Raw genomic sequence first — 19,615 nt, 5'->3', positions numbered from 1 at the left:
CTATGTGTCCTTGTAGGTTTATAAGTCACCTCTGTGGGAATTATATTTTAGTGATCAAGCCAGTCATGTATCTATACCTCTGGCAGGGTATATTGGGTCCTCTCGATGGGGTATTTACATAGAACTCCACATGTAGCTCATTTGGTTTTATGGCAGTTATTAGTAGCTTCCACAATCAGATTCTATTGATTGACCATGTTATCATTTACAGTCAGATTTCAATCTGAGCATGTTATAAACGTTGTCATTGCATTCAGTTAGATCATGTTCAGTATATTCAATATAGTACATTTCTTATCTTATATCATTGCTCAATTATATGCTTTGTTCAGTTATGTATATTGTTCCACTTAATTCTATCCTGCATGCTAAGTACCTTTCAAGTACTAACGCATACTCTACGCTACATCTTATCGTGATTTAGGTTCATATCATCGGCTTTCAGATCACACATAGATCGGTTCCCGATCTACAGCTCTGCAGCATCAGTGGTGAGTCCTTATTCTCCGAAGATGACAGACATTTTTTTTTGTTTTTAGTCTTTAGTTTTATTTTTTGCTAGATTTAGTTGGGCATGTCCCAGCACTTCTAGTGAGATAGAGGCTTATTTAAGTCATAATTAGATTCAGTTATTGCATTGAGTTTTATTTCAGTATCCTACACTCTTCTCATTCATATAAGTATGTGTGTATTTTCCCCATCATTTTAGTTTATCTTATGACTTAGCTTCCGCACAATATTTTCTTACTTAAGTTTATTTAGTATGCCAATGATATATCAGCAGGGTTAGCTTGGGATCACTAAGTCCCGAATCTGCATCTTAGGGGTAGCTTCGGGATTGACACCGAACTTGATGTCTTGTTTTCTTCGATTATACTATCACCAAGACCCTTAGCGGTAAAGTGAATTTTAGCATCAACACCCATGATAAGTAGTTCTTTCCAAAAATGTCAAGTGCCACAAATTCAAGTTTTGACAAATTCGACATGATGAAAAATATCATAAAAGCAATTGAGTTAATACTATGATGTTTATTTCTTTTAATAAATGGTAAATTAATGTTCAAATAATAATTATAATATCATTATAAAGTATATTATATGTTATATGCATGTACATTGAATGTCTCAAGCAACATGTAAACTAATGAAGTATTTGAAACAATAGATTTAATATGTAATTTAAATTTTTCTACAATATTTATCATTAGTTTCAATAGATATTAACGCCAAATTCTTTTAAGAGTTTCAAGTCATATTTAATACAATAATATTCTTCTTTATAACACACCAATATGCTTATCATAACAAAATGAAAATAGTTATGAGTTATTTTAACTAGCATGCTATCATATTGCTTAGTAATTAATTTAGAGTCATAAGTTAGTAGTATATGAATAACATAACAATATAAACCTGAAACATATTGATTATTATTCCTAGTAAAGTGTCATAATAATACCTAACCAAGTTATATATATATATAACGGTGGTACAATTATATATATATAACGGTTAAAATACTACCCTTTTATAGGATTTAGAAAACAACTGTTTACGTCCTTTAACCAAATACGATGGTACAATTTTAATAAATACAATAAATACATACATTAAGTTACGGATAAATTAAAAGAAACATCCACAATTAAATGGATTTGTAACAAATATAAAATTTCATTTTATTTTATTTCTTGTAATAGATGTTTAAACTAGTTTTCCATGTATAATAATCTTAGAGTAATTTCCCTAGATAGTCACCCATGTTTGGGAAATTACCTAGAATATCACTTATGTTTGTTTTAGGACTACAATAGAACCCAACTTTACCTATTTTCCTCAAACTATACTTCACACAAAAAATACATTATCTCTCTCCTATTAGGATGCCATGTCACATTATTTATTTTTTTATTATTAAAAATGTGCTTTAAACATATTTAAACGTTAGGTTGCAGTATGTTTTTAGATAAAGATATTGTTTTCTATTTATGTTTTTTTAAAGTGTTTTAGTTTTTAGATATATAAAGATAAATTTTAAAAATGAATGAAAAAAAAGTGTCACGACCCAAAAGGAGTCGTGAGTGGCACCCACACTTAACCTCTTAAGTGGGCGAACCAACCAATTTAACCTAACTTACAAAATACAAGCATAACGCGCAAACTCAAATGTTACTAAATATCATTTCCCAAAACCTGAAAGTCATCACATCAAGGACATCTAATCTCCAATACTAAGTCTAAGAACATCAAATACACCAAAATAATAGAATAAAATGGTATGTGTCCGAAAGTATAGGACACCATGTCATGACTGAGAGAACCCAACACGAGCATAAATGGATAGCTCACCCTGAAACTTGATATGCGAGAGGCTGGCTAGAGCTGAGGGAAATAAGAAGTCATAGGTACACTCGCTGCATTTCATAAAAGAAAAACAAAGAAGAAAACAAGTAGGGCTCAGTACGAGGCAACATGTACTGAGTAAGTATCATCTGTCAACCCAAAATAGTAACTAATATACAAAGAATAATAGTATGAACTCAACTATAGCATTTAACATGTGATAAGCAACAAACAACATGAACAAGTGTCAATAACAATAAAGTACGCACGTATTAAGTCAATGGTATCAAGATCACACATGAGGACTCATGCCTCCAAACCAAACCATTTTGGGAGTTGAGTTTTTTGAGATTGAGTATCTTCCATTAATTCAACATGTTTTTCCTTTAATATTATCGTGTCGGAACGTGACACCCCGATCCAAGAGTACCGTGTCGGAACATGACACTCCGATCCAAGAATACCGTGTCGGAACGTGACACACCGATCCAAAAATACCGTGTCGGAACATGACACTCCGATCCAATAATACCATTAATTTATCATTAAATATCACCACTTTTTCATTCGTTAATAATATTTCATCGAGCCTTCTTTATTCAAGGCATTACTTCGATAGAGATGGTTTAAGATTATACATTCCATGGTCTCGGGATTTAAGACCAATTACAAAACACAAGACCAAGCCACACAATCACACAATCAAGTACATAGAAAACTTCACAATATCATTCAATGCAATCAGTCACATAAAGAGTTTACTATCAAATAGCATAAAACATAACCTACCTCCACCGAAGAACCGAAGTTAAGCAATCAACTTCTCCAATGATTTTCCTTTCCTCAATGCTTCCAGACCTTTTCAATCTATCAAGTATATATGCATATTTTTAAGTTAACGAGTTTATAAGGACTCATATAATTTATGTCTAGCCTAGACCCAAAAACTCACCTAATTTTATAATTAATTTCCTAAAATTCAAACATAAAGCAAGTCTGAATTCCTCCGGTTAACATAACTTTAATAAAATATAAACAATTAGATAAACCTAATATTTAATACCCATCTTAATATATCAAAAATATAATTTGTAATGTAAAAACAAAATATTAATATGTATAAAAAAATGGAAGTCATTGGTCATGACCCAGTGAAGACAGACTAGCAGTAACCCCCACCCTAGTTCCTATATAGCAGTTGCTGTCCAATTTCATACACATAATATATATATATATNATTTAATAAGAGAAAATTAATTTAAGACAATGGAGGTTATTATATTTCATAATGATGATAAGGGGTTGGTGATAGATTGTGATTGAGATTAAATTATATACTAAGGATTGTTGGTTAAACGAGTTTCGTACGGTACTAACGAATTGCGAGCATATAATGCTGTGGTTTTTCATTATTTGATAAATAATGTGGTTGTATGGAATTTTTTTTAGAGATTTTTGGGCACCGCTCAAATATAATCTAAAGGAACTAGAGTCATAATGGAACTGAAACAATAATTAATGAAATGTAAGGCAACCTCCAGAAAGAGGTGAGATCAAAATATTTTTTTTCTAATTGTAAGGGGTAAAGAGATATCTTCATAGGAATTAGAAATTGGATTCAGAGGCGCGTGATTTCATCTATTTTGCTCTGATTATGGCAATAGTGTCACGTGTTCGTCATATTGGTTAAAAAGTATTGTAAAAGACTTTAGAAAAGAGTGTACATACGTCCAGCTCGAGCGTGATGATAAGGTTTTTAGTGGTTTGAGTTTGGTAATGAGTACATCTGGATTTTTAGTGTAGGATATGGTAAGATCGATGGGGAGACGGTTAATGATAAACCAAGATACATGAATTCAAAATAGTCTTGAAGGTATGAGCTAATATGGATAGATAAGGGGATTGGATTACCAGTCGGATTCACATTCAATATTTTTAATTTTTTTTCTACATTCGTAGTGATATATATTTTTTTCAAGATATGAATATGTAAGATAAGAAATGGTCGATTGAATTGGGTATTTGTGTATTTTGAAGGACTTATGCATGATTTTGATCATAAAGTTTGTTACTTTTGATTTTTTAAAGAACACGAGAAAAGGACTTAATAGTGTTGGTTTACAATCTAAGGTAAAATGTAATCGGTTGTTAGTAAAAGGATGAAATCGATAATCGAGCTAGAGGTATTAACAATAATATGGTATAAAGAAAGGTCTAGAGTAGAATTTTACATCATGGGAAGAATTAAAGGTGAAGTAATGAAACCTCTCATATAGACCCATGGATCAAAGTCAAATGTTGTATGAATTTTCTCTTACAATCTTAGATATGACTATGAATCTTAGATATGACTATGAAGTGTGGACTAGTTCGACCCAAACTTACTAAGAGTTTATCATACCTTTATAAAGATTAAGTTTTGATTTGGGTGACAAATGGTAAGGTATGAAAAATTTAGTGTCTACTTGGGATCAAATTGCTCAAATTATGATAGATGACGTAAGAATGATGTACGAGGTGAGATCTAATTCTACATGGTTATAAGGAATTTAGAGTTGGGTTAATATTGCCCTATTGATTTGACTACATAGAATGTAAGATGTGTTACATAGACATTTGATGGTGAATAGAGGTTATGAACTTATAGTATACAAAATAATTTGAGTGATCAAGAATTTTCGTAACTGTTGACTTCAGTGGATGTGGGGTTCAATAAATCAAGTATATATGCATTACAAGTGTGTGGTGGCTGTTTCAGGTTCACTTTTGATTGTAACCAATATTGATTAAGGATTTTATCATGGTAATGTGGGATATCATCTTGATGGTTGTGTCAAGATGTAGTTGGAGAATCGATCAGTTGAAAAGTCTACTTGAGAATCGTTTTGTTGTTAGTTGAGTTTACATACAACAATAGTTATCCTTAAAGTAGTGAGATGGACCCATTTGAGACATTGTATGGAAGGAGGTGTAGATATCCAATTGGTTTGTTTGATACTTTTGATATGAGACTTTGATATTAATATTTTGGAACAATAGAGAGACAACCACCCTTTATTACCATCGCCTTCTTTTGATCGTTCAAGAATGAACGATGGGTAAATTGGTATCTAATGTAACGATCCATTTGATCATTTTAAATATTTGAATTTTTTTTATTCATAAAATATTTTTCGTTAGATTCTAAATGGGTATTTTGGACTATTCGTAATTATAATTATAAAATTAGTGGGGTAGATTTAATAATTAATATACTTTGTGGTTAAAGAAGATAGCATAAAATTAATAGTAGCTTATTTTTACCATTTTTATGATTAGTCATACAATAAGTAGGGTTAATATTTTTCTTGGTGATACCACAAACCGTTCAAGACTTTTGTTTTTGGTTGTCGGCGCCATGGACAAAGACCGACAGGAAAGAGGTAAAAACTTCATCAAATTATCAAATTTATTTTATAAACAATGAATCGTTTGGTGGGTATTAATTCTTGTTAATAATATTTCATTGTATTGTAAAGTGATGAAGTTTTGTAATCATTGAATTTTCTCTGCCAACATATAATTAAAAATTGTCAAAATTGGGCACCTCCTTAAACGGTCAGCTACTAGTTCTCAGGGTTAACATAATTGTGGCGTTAATTCTTATTGCTCGAAGGAGAAATTGATAAGTATAAAGTTGGATTGTAGGCGTAGTTGTGAATTTGCAGATTAAGAACAACAATTAAAGTGAGAAAGGCTAATGTATTATAATATATATATATATNTAGGGGTGGGGGTTACTGCTTGTCTGTCTGCACTGGGTCGTGACCAATGACCTTCATTTTTTTTTATACATATTAATATTTTTTTTACATTACAAATTATATTTTTGATATATTAAGATGGGTATTAAATATTAGGTTTATCTAATTGTTTATATTTTATTAAAGTTATGTTAACCGGAGGAATTAAGACTTGCTTTAGGTTTGAACTTTAGGAAATTAATTATAAAATTAGGTGAGTTTTTGGGTCTAGGCTAGACATAAATTATATGAGTGCTTATAAACTCGTTAACTTAAAAATATGCATATATACTTGATAAATTGAAAAGGTCTGGAAGCATTGAGGAAAGGAAAAACATTGGAGAAATTGATTGCTTAACTTCGGTTCTTCGGTGGAGGTAGGTTATGTTTTATGCTATTTGATAGTAAACTCTTAATAGTGACTGATATGCATTGAATGATATTGTGAAGTTTTCTATGTACTTGATTGTGTGATTTGTCGCTTGGTCGTGTGTTTTGTAATTGGTCTTAAATCTCGAGACCATGGAATGTATAATCTTAAACCATCTCTATCGAAGTAATGCCTTGAATAAAGAAGGCTCGATGAAATATTATTAACGAATGAAAAAGTGGTGATATTAAATGATAAATTAATGGTATGATTGGATAAGAGTGTCATGTTCCGACACGGTATTTTTGGATCGGAGTGTCACGTTCCGACACGGTATTCTTGGCTCGGAGTGTCACGTTCAGGCACAGTATTTTTGGATCGGGGTGTCACGTTCTGACACAATAATATTAAAGTAAAAATATGTTGAATTAATGGAAGATACTCAATCTTAAAGAATTCAACTCCCAAAATGGTTTGGTTTGGAGGCATGAGTCCTCATGTGTGATCTTGATACAATTGACTTAATACGTGCTTACTTTATTGTTATTTACACTTGTTCATGTTGTTTGTTGCTTATCACATGTTAAGTGCTATAGTTGAGCTCATACTATTATTCTTTGTATATTAGTTACTATTTTGGGTTGACCGATGATACTTACTCATTACATGTTGCCTCGTACTGAGCCCTACTTGTTTTCTTCTTTGTCTTCCTTTTATGAAATGCAGCTAGTGTACCTATGACTTCTGATTTCCCTCAGCTCTAGCCAGCCTCCCGTATATCAAGTTCCAGGGTGAGCTATCCATTCAAGCTCGTGTTGGGTTCTCTCAGTCAAAACATGGTGTCCTATACTTTCGGACACATACCATTTTATTCTTTTATTTCGGTGTATTTGATATTCTTAGACTTAGTATTGGAGATTAGATGTCCTTGATGTGATGACTTTCAGGCTTTGGGAAATGATATTTAGTAACATTTGAATTTCCGCGTTATGCTTGTATTTTATAAGTTAGGTTAAATTGGTTGGTTCGCCCACTTAAGAGGTTAAGTGTGGGTGCCACTTACGACTCCTTTTGGGTCGTGACAAAAAGTACCCCATTTCTACAACTAACAAGTAATGGACTGTGTTAAATATTTTTAAAAAATAAGTTTTTTAATTTTTAATGATAATTATTATTTTTTAATACAAGTTTTTTAATTAATTTTTAAATAATAATTATAGTTTTTTTATGGTGCACTTTTTCTTCTCCTATTTAGATAGATATTTCTACGTTCCATTTTGTTGGAGCATTCCCTAAAATCACTGAAAGTGTGATAAATATAAATAGACATTATAGTTTTTTTTATAAAATTATTCAATTTCGAGTTTTCATTTTTTAACCTTAAAATTTGAAATTTGAAACATTTAAAGATCTTTTATTTTTTTCCTGTAACAGCCATTACTGCTTTATAAAAAAAAGTTCAATTTCATTTTGTTCCTTTAAAATTGAAATAAGAGGCATTTAAAAATCATTCATTTTTTGTCTTTACAGATTTTTTTTAACAAAAGGAATTTTATTTTCTACTTAAAATAGCTATATTAAAATTCCTGTTTTATTTAATTGTATTTTTAGAGCATATTTAAAATATTTTTTGAAAAATTAAAATTCTTGAATATTTGTGGTGTTGACACTTCTTACTTTTCCTATTATATATAGATAGATTTTTTTAAAAAAAAAAATAGACAAACCCACATATTATACCCAGTAAAATAATTACATTAAGAACTGTAATATGAGCTTCTCCGGTTCTTCAAGAAAATATGTAGGTTCCTCCGATTATTAAAAAGAATTAGAAAAATACTAGTAATAAGTTAATAAAAATGTGACATGGCACCCTAGTAGGAGAGAAATAAAGTATTTCTTTGTGTCAAGTATATTTTGAGGAAAATAGGCAAAGTTGGGTGACATTGTAGTCCTAAAACAAACATAAGTGATATTCCTAGGTAATTTTCCAAACATGGATGACTATCTAGAGAAATTAATCAAATAATCTTAATCTTAACAGTACATTAATACTTGCTCTTAATCGTAATTTGACTCTCAAAAGAACTTTTAGAAAAGATTAGACAAACACAATTTGCTTATATAAAACAAATTTTAAACGAATTAGTCAAACAAAAATTATTTTTTTTTCAAAAACACTTTTCTGAAAAACTATTTTAATAAATTCTTATGAAAATAAGTATTTTTTAACAGCATTCCTAAATGGGCTCTACATGTAACAGAATTGATCGATCCTAATCTGGCCCACTTAGTGTCTGTTCTATTTTTTTCATAGTTTAGTTCAATACTTACATAACAATATGAAAATAAGGGTCGTTTGACCATATGTGATATAGAATCATGATATTACATAAAAATATGAAATCATGAGATGAAATTGAAATTTTGTTTAGACGTGCGGTATGAAATTTTTGTGTTGTATACTTTTTCATAAACATAAGAATCCCATAAGTTGTAAACTATTAAAATAACCCCAATTGTTTATTCAATCTTACCACATTCACAAAAAATTATAAAATCTAATGATAAATTATTACTAGAACTTCAGCTGAGACAGAATTTAGAAGTATGGCAAAATGTGCAGCAAAGATCACTTGGTGTTGGAATTAATGCATCAATGTTTTTAGTTTTTCAAGAAGTCCTTTTAGAATTTCGTAGTACATGTATCTAGTAAATTGTGATACATGTATTTTTAGTTATTTGTGCAAGACTTTTTGTTTTCTATTTTAAGTAGTATAAATAGTGATGTAGTTGATGATTGTAATAATCTCAAGTGGCCTTAAGTAGCCTATAATAAACTTAAGCATTTTCTAAAGATATTATTTTTCCTTTCATATTTCCTACAAATTGGTATCAAGAGCAGGTTTTCGTTCTTAATCTAGGGTTAGGTGAAGAAAAAAATATGGCATCCAAAACAAATGAAGGTGTGATTCTTCAGTTGTTCTTACTCCATTTTTTGATGGAACTGATTTTGAATACTGGAAGATAAGAATGAGAATACATTTGAAAGCTTAAGGTTTGTGGACTATTGTTGCAAATGGCTTTGAAGAGCCAGAAAATGATGGTGATCTTACAGCAGCAGAGATGAAAAATCTTGAGGCTAAGTATCGTCAAGATGCAAAAGCCTTGAGCAAAATCCAAATGGGAGTCTCAAGAGCATATTTTGCAAAAATTGCTACTTGTGAGACTGCAAAGGAAGCTTGGGACTTTCTGGAAACTGAGGTGTATGGTGACGAAAAGGTACGCACTATAAATCTTCAAACTCTTAGAAGAGAGTTTCAAAATTTAAAGATGATAGAATCTGAAAAAATTGATGAATATTGCATAAGAGTCATGAATATTGTTAATGAAATCAGAAATCATAGTGTTACAATTTCTGACCAACAAGTTGTGGAAAAGATTCTAATTAGTGTCACAGAAAAGTATGAGTACATCGTTGCTATAACTGAGGAGACGAAAGATCTTTCTAAGCTTTTCATCAAAGAGCTAGTTGGATCATTTCGTGCACACGAGAAGTGAAGATTTTTTCGTGAAGATCAACCCAAAGAGACGGCTTTCCAGTCTAAAATAAATGAGAATTCTCAAAATTTCTCAAAAAATCATCGGAAGAAAAATCACAAGCCTAAAAAGAAGCAGGATCATGATGGTTCTTCCAAGAAGGTTGAAGAAAAAGGTGAGAAAATTCTAGTCTTTTTTGTAAAGTTTGCAAAAAGACTAATCACAATGCAGAAAAATGTTGGCACAAATGCAAGCCCCACTGTAACTTTTGTAAAAAGTTTGGCCATGTTGAAAAGGATTGTTGGCACAAGAAACGGGAGCAAGAAAATTTTTGTGAAAAACATGAGGAAGAAAGGGAAGAAAATCTTTTCTTTGCTTCTAAATCTGATGCTTCAACAAAAAGCAATGAATGGTATGTTGATAGTGGTTGTAGTAATCACATGACTGGAGCTGAAAAGGTTTTCCTCTCAATTAATAATAGCATCACTACTAAAGTGAAGATGGGGAATGGAGCCTTAGTTAATGTGAAAGGTAAAGGTACTATTTCAATCAACATGAAAGGATGCGGTAAGAAAATTCATGATGTTCTTTATGTTCCTGACTTGGAAGAAAATTTGCTTAGTGTTGGTCAACTCGTGGAAAATGGTTATTCTCTTGTGTTTAGAGATAATTATTGCAAGATTTATGATAAAATTGAGCAAAATCAAGTCATTGTTGAAGTAAAGATGATAAAAAGAAACTTTCCATTGCAATTTCAGTACAATGCATTAAAAAATGAAATTGTAGATGATTCATGGCTTTGGCACAAAAGATTTTGTCACTTGAATTTTCATGGTTTAAAGCTTCTCAAGCAAAAGGACATGGTGCAAGGCCTTCCTGAGATACATACTGAGGTGGATACATGTGAAAGTTGTATAATGGGAAAGCAACACAGGAAGTCTTTTTCAAAAGGGGTGTCTTGGAGAGCAAGTGTATTTTTGGAACTAATTCATACCGACATTTGTGGACCAATGAAGACTCCATCTCTTGGAAGTCAAAGGTATTTTCTAATCTTTATTGATGATTTCTCAAGAATGACTTGGGTATATTTCTTGAAAGAAAAGTCAGAAGCATTTGCTACATTCAAGAAATTTAAAGCCCTTGTTGAGAAGCAAAAAGGTTGCAGCATCAAAACCATTCGCAGTGATCGAGGAGGTGAGTACACAAGTCGAGAATTTGAAGTATATTGCAAAAATGAAGGCATTCAGAAGCAACTTACAGTAGGATATACTCCTCAACAAAATGGTGTATCTGAAAGAAGAAATAGAACAATTGTTGAAATGGCAAGAACTATGATGAATGAGAAAGGGCTGCCAAAATATTTTTGGGGAGAAGCAGTGCATACAGCAGTTCACATCCTTAACAGGTGTCCAACAAAGGCACTAAAGGACAAAACACTAGTTGCAGCTTGGAGTGGAATTAAACCTTCTGTCATTTAAAAAATTTTGGGTGTATTTGTTATGCTCATGTACCTGCTGAGAAAAGAACAAAATTGGATGAAAAAAATCAAAAATGTGTTTTTCTTGGTTATAGTAATGTGACAAAAGGATATAGGCTTCTCGATGTCAAAACTAACAAACTTCTTGTTAGTAGAGATGTCATTTTTGATGAAAAAACAACATGGAATTGGGAGGATAAAAAGATAGAGAATACTGTTATCATATCTTCAAATCAAGAAGAGGATGAGAAAGATGAAGATGTCTCTCAAGGGGGAGAAATCTCAGATTCAGATAATGAAGAACCGCCTCCAAGAGGAACAAAAATGTTGAGTGACATTTATCAAAGATGTAATTTTGCCAGTGTTGAGCCAGAAAATTATGAAGAAGCAATAAAGCATGATGTTTGGAAGAAGAAATTCGAATGATCGAAAAAAATAATACTTGGGAGCTTGTGGCTATTCCTAGAGAAAGAGAAGTTGTAAGTCTAAAATGGATTTACAAAATCAAACTCAATTAGGAAGGAGATATTCAAAAGCACAAAGCAAGGTTGGTTACTAGAGGCTTCACGCAAAAATCAGGTATTGATTTTTATGAAACTTTCTCTCCAGTTGTCGTCTTGAGACAATTAGAACTGTAATTGATGTTGCTGCACAAAAGAAATGGAAGATATTTCAACTTGATGTTAAATCAGCATTTCTGAATGGAAAACTTGATGAAGAGATTTATGTTGAGCAACCTCAAGGATTTTTTGTTCAAGGGGGAGAAGAAAAGGTGTATAGACTAAAAAAAGCTCTTTACGGGTTGAAGCAAGCTCCAAGAGCTTAGTACAATGAAATTGATACATACTTTCTGAAAAATAATTTTCAGAGAAGTAAAAGTGAAGCCGTTTTGTATGTGAAGAAAGAACATGGCAGCATTATCATTGTTTGTCTCTATATGGATGATTTGCTCTTTACAGGAAATGATGTAAAAATGATGCAAAAAATTTCAAGCAAGATATGATGCAAGCTTATGAAATGAGTGATCTTGGATTGCTAAATTATTTCTTGGGCATCGAAGTTTCTCAAGTGAAAGAATGAATTTTCATTTGAGAAAGAATGAATTTTCATTTCTCAAAAGAAGTATACTAAAAGTATTCTTCAAAAATTCAAAATTATGGATTGCAGGTATGTGGCCATACCATCAACAGCAAATGAGAAGTTTAGAAAAGATGATGGAGAAAAGAAAGTTAATAGCTCACTTTTTAGGAGTTTGATTGGAAGTTTGCTATATGTTACTTCAACAAGGCCAGATATTATGTTTGCTGCTAGTTTATTATCCAGATTCATGCAAGAACCAAGCCAAGTGCGTTATGGAGCTGCAAAGCGTGTTCTACGCTACTTGCAAGGAACAATGGATTATGGGATAATGTACAAATTTGGTGGAAATTTGAACTTAATTGGTTATTCTGATAGTGATTGCCTGGAAGTATAGATGACATGAAGAGTACTTCTGGTTATGCTTTCTTATTTGGATCAAACATTTGTTCTTGGTTATCAAAAAAGCAAAGTGTTGTTGCCCAATCCACTGCCGAAGCAGAATATGTTTCAGCATCCAAGGCTACTTCTCAAGCTATTTGGCTAAGGAGATTATTTGAAGACATTGGTGAAAAAAAAAGGGACTGTTCTGTATTGTGATTACAAATCAGCAATTGCAATTGTCAAGAATCCAGTCAGCCATGAAAGATCAAAGTATATTTCCATCAAGTATCATTTTATCCGAGAAGCACAAGAGAAAGGCGAAATTTAGTTGCATTATTGTCAGACAGGAGAACAACTTGCTGACATCTTCACCAAAGCACTTCCTAGAGAAAAATTTTGCTATCTTCGAGAACACATTGGAGTTATCAAGCAAATGCATTAAGGGGGAGTGTTAGAATTAATGCATCAATGTTTAGTCTTCCAAAATTGTCTCTTAGTTTTTCAAGAAGTCCTTTTAGAATTTCGTAGTACATGTATCTAGTAAATTGTGATACATGTATTTAGTTATTTGTGCAAGACTTTTTGTTTTCTATTTTGAGTAGTATAAATAGTGATGTAGTTGATGATTGTAATCATCTCAAGTGGCCTTAAGTAGCCTATAATAAACTTGAGCATTTTCTAAAGATATTATTTTTCCTTTCATATTTGCTACACTTGGCTAGTGAGGCTATTCAAAGAACTTGGTGTTAGTATTGAATTACGTGTGAATATGATGTGTGACAGTAAGACTGCAATCCAAATTGCAGCAAATCCTATATTTCATGAAAGAACTAGATATATCGACATAGATTGTCATTTTGAAAGGGAAAAAATACGTCAAGGAATTTTGAAGACAGTTCATTCATACTAAGAATTAGTTGGCTGACTTGCTCACAAAAAGCCTGGGTAAAGTCCAACATCAAGTGTTGCTGAACAAGACTGGAGTTGCTAACATGTTTAAACCATGAGCTTGAGGGGGGAGTGTTAACTAGTTTATGCAGTTAACAAGCTAGCATGGTTAGCTTAGTCAGCAGTGTTAGTTACAATTATTTAATGTTAGTTAGCGGTAGTTAGTTCTAGAAGCTTCCTAATAGCAACTACACTTGCATGTTAAGTGTGTGCTATATAAACTCCTCATATTGTAACGAACTCTATATTCAATAGAAGAAATTTTTCTGTTCAATCATTTCTTCTTCTTCTTCTGCATAACTCAAAGCTCGATTAATGGAGATTATCAAATTTTTTTCGAGGAAGCAATGTCACGTGACATCTCATTCCTCTTCTTAAATTCGCCCCCTGCTTGAGGACATTTATTGCATCACATATTGATCTCTTATTATGTTTGCTTATGATACGCCCTTGTATTGACAACTTTTTAATGATAAAGAAAAAAATGATGAATAGTAGTGTGAATTAATTAGAATCGGAGTTGTGTTGAAATTTTATATGACGCTTATGATACACCCTTGTATTGACAAATTTTTAATGATAAAGAAAAAAAATAATAACTATTAGTGTGAATTAATTAAAATCAGAGTTGTGTTGAAATTTGAAAATGTTATATGTTACGTTGTTCGTGCAATGACACGAGCCCTTGCCTTGAGGTTCGAGAAAAATTATGACAACCGATCTAGTAATAATGTTCTTTATACGTAGAATTATCTTCAATAAAGATTTTGAGCACAAACAGTTAAGAGGGGAAAAAATTTATTTAGTTCAAATATTGCAATTCCATATTTTCATATAGTTACTAAAATTATTAAATAGTAGATATATAATAAATAAAAATACATAACATGAAAGTTTCACTTAAGATTTGATTTCGAATTCAAATAAATAGTGGACTAGTATTTAAGACGACTCTACTGTTAAATGAAAGATTGTTAAATGAAAGATTGACTTGTCTACCAAAATGTTGAGATAGGTCTCATAATAATGTGACCTTGAGTTTGGGATCATGACACATGAATTGAGGGTAGTAATAAAATCAAAGCATGTTGGTTGAATTGTCAAAGATCGGCGATACAATTGACTTTTGACAATAATATGTATAGTACAAAGTATATCTTTGTGTATATTTTCACACATCTTTAATCATAATTACTAAAAATACTTTCTTCATAATTTATAAACATTAAAGTTGTACCATCAAATACAAGAAAACATTGACTTATCCCAAAATTTGACATTTTGGTGATAAACTTCATAATCCTTTAGATGAAAATAGTAAACACACAATGTAAGTACTACTTATTTAAAAGTGCTAAGAATTAATCACATTCGAGCTGCATACTTTTTGTTTACTTATTTAAAGACTTTGGTAGAGTTCGACAGCCAATCTAGGAGAAAGAAGTGGTTGAAGAGGCTTGACTTTAGGTAAAGCAATACCTAAGCCCTCACTTAAATCTACTGGTTCCTCCTTTGGCATTGAAACGTTGAATCCATGAAGTAATTTTGCTAGCATCAGATGCACTACTTGGGATCCAAACGTTAATCCAGGACACATTCTTCTTCCAGAGCTAAACGGAATATACTCAAAATTTTGTCCTCTAAAATTAATATTTGTAAGTTCTTTTAAAAACCACCTCTCTGGTTTAAACTCATTCGGATCTTTCCAGATTCTCGAGTCTCTCTGAAGCTTCCATAGATTAACAATCAATCGAGTGCCTTTTTTAATATGATATTTATCGACATAACAGTCTTCGAGAGCCTCACGAGGCCCTGCCAAAGGACCAGGTGGGTAGAGACGTAAGGTTTCTTTTACTATAGCTTGCAAATAGGGAAGGTTTTTGATGTCAGACTCTTCAACCCATTTATTTCTTCCTATATGCTCATCTAGTTCATCCTGTGCTAATTTCAATGAGTGGGTGTTATTTAGTAGCAAAGATAATGCCCATATTAATGTCTCTGCAGTGCTCTCTGATGCTGTCATGATAAGTATCTGCGCAAGTGAATAATACAGAATATCATTTTATCAATAATGCTTATTGGTTCAAGTCAATTTTTTATTTTTAAAGAAGATAGTATTAATGCAGATAGTTATTGATTCAAGTTAATTTTTTTATTTTTAAAGAAGATAGTATTAGTATATTAAATATAGACAGTGAAAATAAAAGCCTGTTTGAGCTGTCATTTGCATATCCTTTTCCACAATAAATTATTTTGGTAGCCAAGCCATGTGATTTAGGTAGACATATGTTTTCATACAACCTGCAGCCATAGCTACTTCTATTTATTTTAGGAAAAAGGGTCTGATATACCCCTCAACTTTGTCATTTGGAGCTGATATACCCCTCGTTATAAAAGTGACTCATATATGCCCTTACTGTTATACAAACGGCTCACATATACCCCTGCCGTTACAAAATGGCTCACATATACCCTTCATTTAACGGAAGTTAAAAAATTAGTTTTACATTTATATTTATTACTTCTAATTTTTTTTAAAAAATTATTTAGGGGTATATATGATTCTTCTATCAAAGTTCAAGGTATATTTTATTTTTTTTCATACATAAATTATTTTTTGACTTCTTTTATTATAATTATTTGAATTTCTTATTATTATTTTGTTTTTTTCTTTCATTCCTTAGTTTAAAGATTAAAAAATTAAACTATTTTTTGTGTGTGTATTGTAATTTAATTTCGTATTCGAAGAAAAAATTTGGTCATCTACAATAAATTTTACAAGAATATTAGTGAAACATAAATAAATTTGATTATCAAAATAATAATTATAAATTAGTCATTGAAACAAAATAAAAAATATATTTGACGAGGATTAAATTTACTCATATGGGATTATATTTTTTAGAAAAAAATAATAAAAATTTAGATTAAAATTATTATCTTTTTTTCATTTCCGTTAGAGGAAAAGGGTATATGTGAGCCATTTGTTTACAAATAGGGGTATATATGAGTCACTTTCATAACAAGGGGTATATCAGCTCTAAATGACAAAGTTGAGGGGTATATCAGACCCTTTTCCCTTTATTTTATATAAAATTCCCAAATATAATCCTTTGTTTTATGAATATGACATATTTTCAATTTTTAGAAAAAATGACACGTAAGTAGCTAAAATGAAAATGTAAAATTTCTAGCTATGTAGCATATAAAGTTAGCGTTAAATATATCATACTCTATCCGTCCCGAATTATTTATCCACTTTTTCATTTATAGTTGTCTCTAATTACTTTTTTTTTGACAAATCAAGAAAGGATAAATTTTTTTTATATTATACCCTCAATTAAATGACTAATTACTTTGAAATATGTAGAATTTTTCATCTATTTCATAACTAATAGGGATAAAATGGTAAACTCGCTACATCATCAATTATTCTCTTAATACATGTGTCAATTTAAGAGTAGACAAGTAAAAAGAGACGAAGGGAGTACTATTTTTTGTTTCTTATTTTTTTTTGGAAAATATACAAATACCCCTAGATTATGATCAAAATTTCAAATACACACCTTAACTAATCTCGTACCTAATCTATTCAATTTAAGTGGGACAGGTCAATAATTGAATTGGATATCCTAAATAAATCTAAGTATTGACTTCAATTTTCGAAAAAAAAATCCTAAAAGTTTATAACCAACACGCTATCGATGAAATTGAAACGATATAGAGAAAATTAGAATGTCCCTACGCAAGAATGACACACAAAAATTGAGAAATAATCCAAAATTTTAAAATCAACATGGGTTGTGGTGCTTGGGTTCGAGTTCTGGATTCAGATTTCGTCAGAGTTTCAATATGAACTCGAAACACCGGATGAAAAATAAAAATACAAAATTATGTTTTTGGTTCAGACTAATAATCATGAAAGATAACTAAAAGTGAAGTTGAATGACCTAAAGTATATAGTTCATTTTTTCTAAACATAAATTTGGGATAATTAGCAGCTTACCAAAGTTGTTGCCTTGATAATGGCATCACGATTGTATCCAGACTCCATATTGGTTTCCTCTGGAAGAGTGGAAAGCATGATATCAATAAAATCAGACTGCTCTCCATCTCCAATTGAATTGATATGTTGTTTTAACCAGCTATCAAAAACACTGTCAACTTCTTTATAAGTATCTTTCATTGCCTTAATATGTCCACCAATATCCATCCATTCAAACCATGGAATTGAATCAGAAAAAACGAAAGCTCCACCTAGGTACAACGCTTTCTTTATAGATTCTTTGAAATTCATCTCCTCCGCGCATCCAGTAAATCGCTTCCCAGCAAGCACTCTAATGATTATGTTACATGTTATGTTCTCAAACCAACTACTTAAATTCACTTGTCCTGGACAGTTATTTGAGTACAATTTTTTAATACAACTATTCACTTCTGATGTACGGACATGTTTTAGCTTCTCAAGGCGACTGTTGGTTAAGAGTTCAAGAGTTACCATTTTACGTATATTACGCCAGTATGGTCCGTAAGGGGCTAAAGCGAAAACGGCTCCATTATAGCCTAAATACTTGCTTATTGCCATATTTGGTCTACTAGCAAATATTTTGTCATTGTTAGCTGTGAAGCAATCTTTAACCATTTCCCAATTACTGACAACAATAGCTGGATGATCACCAAGTTGCAATTGAAAAATAGGTCCATATTTATCAGCCATGAGTCCTAGGGTTCGACAAACAGGAAGGTGGCCGCTAAGAAGATGAAGGTGACCTATAAAAGGCCACGCACCTGGAGCTTTAGGTGCTGCACTTGTTATGTTTCTACTTTTGTATTTGCGAGCAATAAAAAGGGCTAAGAACCAAGCAATTGATAGGGCTAAGAGATGAGAAAGAAAATACATGTTTATATTGTAGTGAAATTTTAGAGCCATTTGGTTATTATATTACTAAATAATAGAGGAGATCAGATAGTAGTATTTATAATTGAATTACGAGGTTAGAAACACTGTAAAGATTTTTTTGTGGGGCCTAAAATTAGAGGAGGCAAGAATCAGGGGACCCACAACCTAGACCATATAGTGTGGAATATTATTCCAATGAAGTACATGGATATAGGCCACAAAAAAAGATACATGTTACTCTCTGGATTTATTATTATCAAAAAGATATGTACATTTTTAATAAGGAAAAATGCACAAGTACCCCTCAACTTATGTATGAAATCTCAGAGACACACTTATACTATACTAAGGTCCTATTACCCCTCTGAACTTATTTAATAAGTAATTTTCTACCCCTTTTTAGCCTACGTAGCACTAGTTTGAAAAAAAAAAGTCAACCATCGTTGGACCCACAAGATAGTGCCATGTAGGTCGAAAAGGGGTAAAAAGTTATTAATAAAATAAGTTCAGGGGGGTAATAGGACCTTAGTATAAGTGTGTCTCTGAGATTTCAGGCATAGGTTGAGGGGGTACTTGGGCATTATCCCTTTTAATAATTTAATTTAGGAAATTAACATATATTTTGTTCTGATGAACTAATATCTACCCATGTGATTTGTACTTGCGTGTTGTTAGGCAATTAGAGTGTGAGTCTTGCTTTGACACCAATTGAAACTCAAGAGGGAGGAGATGTCAATTGAAATCTTCTCGAATGGTTGTTAATGCATGAGTCCATTGTTGCTTTATGCAAGT

The 19,615-nt window shown here is 31.6% G+C and overlaps 1 protein-coding gene and 1 non-coding gene across 2 annotated transcripts; one reads left to right on the top strand and one right to left on the bottom strand.

Moving 5' to 3' along the window:
• Nucleotides 1–15,103: 15,103 nt before the first annotated feature.
• Nucleotides 15,104–18,879, bottom strand: LOC107029603 (cytochrome P450 82C4-like). Its single transcript, XM_015231034.2, has 2 exons — nt 17,930–18,879; nt 15,104–15,955 (listed from the first exon to the last, which is right to left on the bottom strand). Exons 1-2 carry the CDS (start codon nt 18,851–18,853, stop codon nt 15,323–15,325), a joined length of 1,557 nt encoding a protein of 518 aa, XP_015086520.1. The 5' UTR covers nt 18,854–18,879; the 3' UTR covers nt 15,104–15,322.
• Nucleotides 17,610–17,710, top strand: LOC114074109. Its single transcript, XR_003574591.1, has one exon. It is a non-coding gene; the product is annotated as a U6 spliceosomal RNA (small nuclear RNA).
• Nucleotides 18,880–19,615: the final 736 nt, after the last annotated feature.

The sequence above is a fragment of the Solanum pennellii genome, chromosome 9 (assembly GCF_001406875.1).
Source record: "Solanum pennellii chromosome 9, SPENNV200".
NCBI classification, from domain to species: domain Eukaryota; kingdom Viridiplantae; phylum Streptophyta; class Magnoliopsida; order Solanales; family Solanaceae; genus Solanum; species Solanum pennellii.
This window is presented reverse-complemented; position numbering and strand designations above follow the sequence as displayed.

Excerpts from the sequence above, each read along its gene's own strand:
- LOC107029603 (XM_015231034.2), bottom strand. The coding sequence starts at position 18,853 with ATGGCTCTAAAATTTCACTACAATATAAACATGTATTTTCTTTCTCAT. Across the intron at positions 15,956-17,929 it reads TTATCAAGGCAACAACTTTG|ATACTTATCATGACAGCATC; the intron begins GTAAGCTGCTAA and ends TCACTTGCGCAG.